A 3,410-nucleotide genomic window follows, 5' to 3' on the forward strand; every position below is an offset into this window, starting at 1 on the left:
TTGTTTGTGGAAAGGTAACTTTTAGTGACCAGCAATGCACTATAACGCCGTTAGTAAAGTTCCTTTACAATGCATATTTTGGAATAAAGCTAGGTGATCAAGACAAAAACTTTGCTCCACATATGTGCTGCAAAGCCTGTGTCATAGCCTTAAGACGCTGGAGTGAGGGCAAAACGAACTGTTTGTCATTTGGTGTACCTATGGTGTGGAAAGAAGGCAAGGACCACATTACAGACTGCTATTTTTGCATGACAAATCTTAAAGGTGAGATAATTACTTTAACAATATAGTCCTTGACAAATCTAGAAATGTTTATACAAATCTTTTGGTAGCCTATTAAAATTGTAATTGTGTATAAAAATAGTTTATTATTCTGGTAGAAAATTGTGGTTAAATTGTATATAAAAATTGATTGTATTTAAAAATTGTAAATTTACCTGGTATGAAAAATGTGTATAAAAATGTGGAAACGAGGGTCGAGTGAATTAAAAGTATGTAAATTAAGTATGCGAAACTTTTTTTCAGGTGTCAATAAGAAGAACAAACACACTGTAGTCTATCCTGATGTTCCTTCTGCCATTAAACCACAACCACATGGTCCAGGAGTTCCAGTTCCTTCTCCACCTAAAAATACTGAGCTACAAGACAATATAGAAGATATAGAAGTGGATGACACTGACACTTCAGTGACATATCAAACTACGTCTACAATGACTTTGCCAAGACCACTCACTCAAGGTCAATTAAATGACTTGACTAGAGATCTTGGTCTTTCTAAAGAGAAAGCACAACTTCTTGCATCCCGTCTTAGTGAGAGCAACCTCCTCTCTCAAGAAACTACATACTTTTGGTTCAGAAATAGAGACGAAGAGCTTCGAAAGTTCTTTGCAGTTGATTCTTGCAGCTCTTTGGTGTATTGCAATGATGTAAAAGGTTTAATTGAGGCACTTGGCGTTCCTTACCAACCAAGTGAATGGAGGCTCTTTATTGATTCTTCTAGCAGAAGCTTGAAGGCAGTACTCTTAAATATTGGCAATAAAATGGCATCTGTACCTATTGGCCATTCAGTTCAGTTAACAGAAAGCTACAAAAATATGAAAGTATTGATTAATACAATCAAGTACTCTAACCACAACTGGTTAATATGTGGTGATCTCAAGGTAAGATATATTTTATTTTATTGAACTTGTTAAATATTTCAAGGAATGTTTGTTTCTAAATACCAATGACAGAAGGATATTATACACATATTAGTTTCTCCCTACCCCTAATAAACTTAGTGAAAATTGCCTATGCAAAAAATAGAAGTTCTTAGAAACCATGTACATCAATATGCATCAATATGTTTTCTTTCAGGTTGTGTGCCTTCTTCTTGGGATGCAAGGAGGCTACACAAAATATCCATGCTTCATGTGCTTATGGGATAGCCGGGCGGATAGTCTTCACTATAAGCAAAAAGACTGGCCATCTCGAGAGGCATTCCAAATTGGCTGCCACAATGTGGTAGCTCAACCTCTAGTCCCTCCCAAAAATGTTTTACTGTCTCCTCTTCATATAAAGCTTGGCCTGATGAAGAACTTTGTCAAAGCACTGAATAAAGAAGGCCAAGCTTTTAAGTATCTACTGCAAAAATTCCCACAGATCAGTGATGCCAAGCTCCATGCAGGCATATTTGATGGTCCCCAAATTAGAACTCTGTTAAAGGACAAGCATTTTTACACCAATATGGAAGCCAGTGAACAAGAAGCATGGCGAGCGTTTAGTAAAGTAATCGACGGTTTTCTGGGAAATAAAAGAAGCTCAGAATATATCTCACATGTAAATGAGCTTATGAAAAGCTTCGAAAAAATGGGAGCTCGCATGTCGATAAAAATGCATTTTCCCCAGTCACATCTTGACTATTTTCCGGCAAATTGTGGAGATTATAGCGAGGAACAAGGAGAAAGATTTCACCAAGACATAAAGACGATGGAGACAAGATATCAAGGACGCTGGGACATCAACATGTTAGCTGACTATTGCTGGTGTCTTAAACGCGACAAACCAACATCGCTTCACAAGCGGAAGTCATCAAGGACTTCTTTTCTTGGAAAATAGTTTCTTTGCACTCCTGGGTAAGCTCATAAGTAGTCTGTAAGTTTAAAATTAATTAAAAGAAAGTCGAATTGAGTCGGTATTTTTTTTATTACAAGTAATTGTAATTTATCAAATAACTTTTATATAAATAAGGGATTTTTTTTTCAAAAATGGCCCTTTTCTAAAAATAGTAGTGCGCTGTATCTCAAAAACCAGACCTGATTGAGCAAAATGAATGTCATATTTCAATTTAGGAGAACAATTTCGTCAGGAATCACTAAAGAAAACCGCAGGAACAGAATTTATTTTTCAAACGCAGGCCTGTGTTGTTATTATTATTATTATTATTATTATCATTATTATCATTATCATTATTATTATTATTATTATTATTATTATTATTACTATTATTACTATTATCATTATTATTATTGTTATAATTATTATTATTATTATTATTATTTATTATTATCTTTATTATTATTATTATTATTTATTTATTTATTTATTTATTTATTTATTTATTTCATTTTTTAAAGGGGTGGGATTCTGGAGAACACTGAAGGGGAAGCCACAAAATGGTTGAGATTTCATGAAGAGGGGGAAGGGAGTGCTAAAGGTCGAGAAGCACTTCGACCTGACCCATTAAAGGCCAGCGGCTGTGTTACAATGACAGAGGTGCTCGTGAACTCCACTCTCGACAATATTCCAGAATCAATATCTCGTTTATGCTCTCATATTCCTTGAAATATTTTACAGGTCGCTTTGGGAGTGATGATTCATATAACCAAAGACGACGTCTCAATATACCATGTATTGTGGACACGAGCAAATGCAGTTCTGGTTTTGTGGTACTGTTTTATTCAGCTGAGGGAAGCCTTCGGTAGCCGAAGGCTCAAATCAACTTTGTGACTTTTTTCGAGTATTTAGAGTAAGAATGATTTCCAGGCGATGCGCCTTCAGGAGCGGGGCCTCATCAGTGTCCGCGGAGGCTTCTCCAGCCACAGATTCTCTTGAGGGGGTCAGGTTCCAGAAGAACACTCAGGAGCGTTCTCGAGGCTGAGTTCAATTATGTGATCATTTCGAGTATTTAGAGTGAGAAAGATTTCCAGGCGATGCGCCTTCAGGAGCGGGACCTCTTCAGTGTCCGCGGAGGCTTCTCCAGCCACAGATTCTCTTGAGGGGGTCAGGTTCCAGAAGAAGACTCAGGAGCGTTCTGGAGGCTGAGTTCAGCTCTTTCCAGCCTTCCTTCTTGTAGATCCTCTTGTCCTTATCGGCCCACATTCTGTAATCGTTGTCTACGAGGTTTGCCTGTGACCAGGGCTTTCTTGTGG

General features: G+C 37.2%; 1 protein-coding gene across 1 annotated transcript; it reads left to right on the forward strand.

Annotated features, from left to right (window-relative positions):
- The first annotated feature begins 217 nt into the window (after positions 1-217).
- Positions 218-2,097, forward strand: LOC143022843 (uncharacterized). Its single transcript, XM_076181223.1, has 3 exons — positions 218-264; positions 526-1,160; positions 1,357-2,097. The coding sequence occupies exons 1-3, from the start codon at positions 249-251 to the stop codon at positions 2,095-2,097; spliced, it is 1,392 nt and encodes a 463-aa protein (XP_076037338.1). The 5' UTR covers positions 218-248.
- The last annotated feature ends 1,313 nt before the right edge of the window (positions 2,098-3,410 follow it).

The sequence above is a fragment of the Oratosquilla oratoria genome, unplaced genomic scaffold (genome assembly GCF_046742065.1).
Source record: "Oratosquilla oratoria isolate Oo_2021 unplaced genomic scaffold, ASM4674206v1 SCAFFOLD200, whole genome shotgun sequence".
NCBI lineage: Eukaryota > Metazoa > Arthropoda > Malacostraca > Stomatopoda > Squillidae > Oratosquilla > Oratosquilla oratoria.

Excerpts from the sequence above, each read along its gene's own strand:
- LOC143022843 (XM_076181223.1), top strand. Across the intron at positions 1,161-1,356 it reads TAATATGTGGTGATCTCAAG|GTTGTGTGCCTTCTTCTTGG; the intron begins GTAAGATATATT and ends GTTTTCTTTCAG.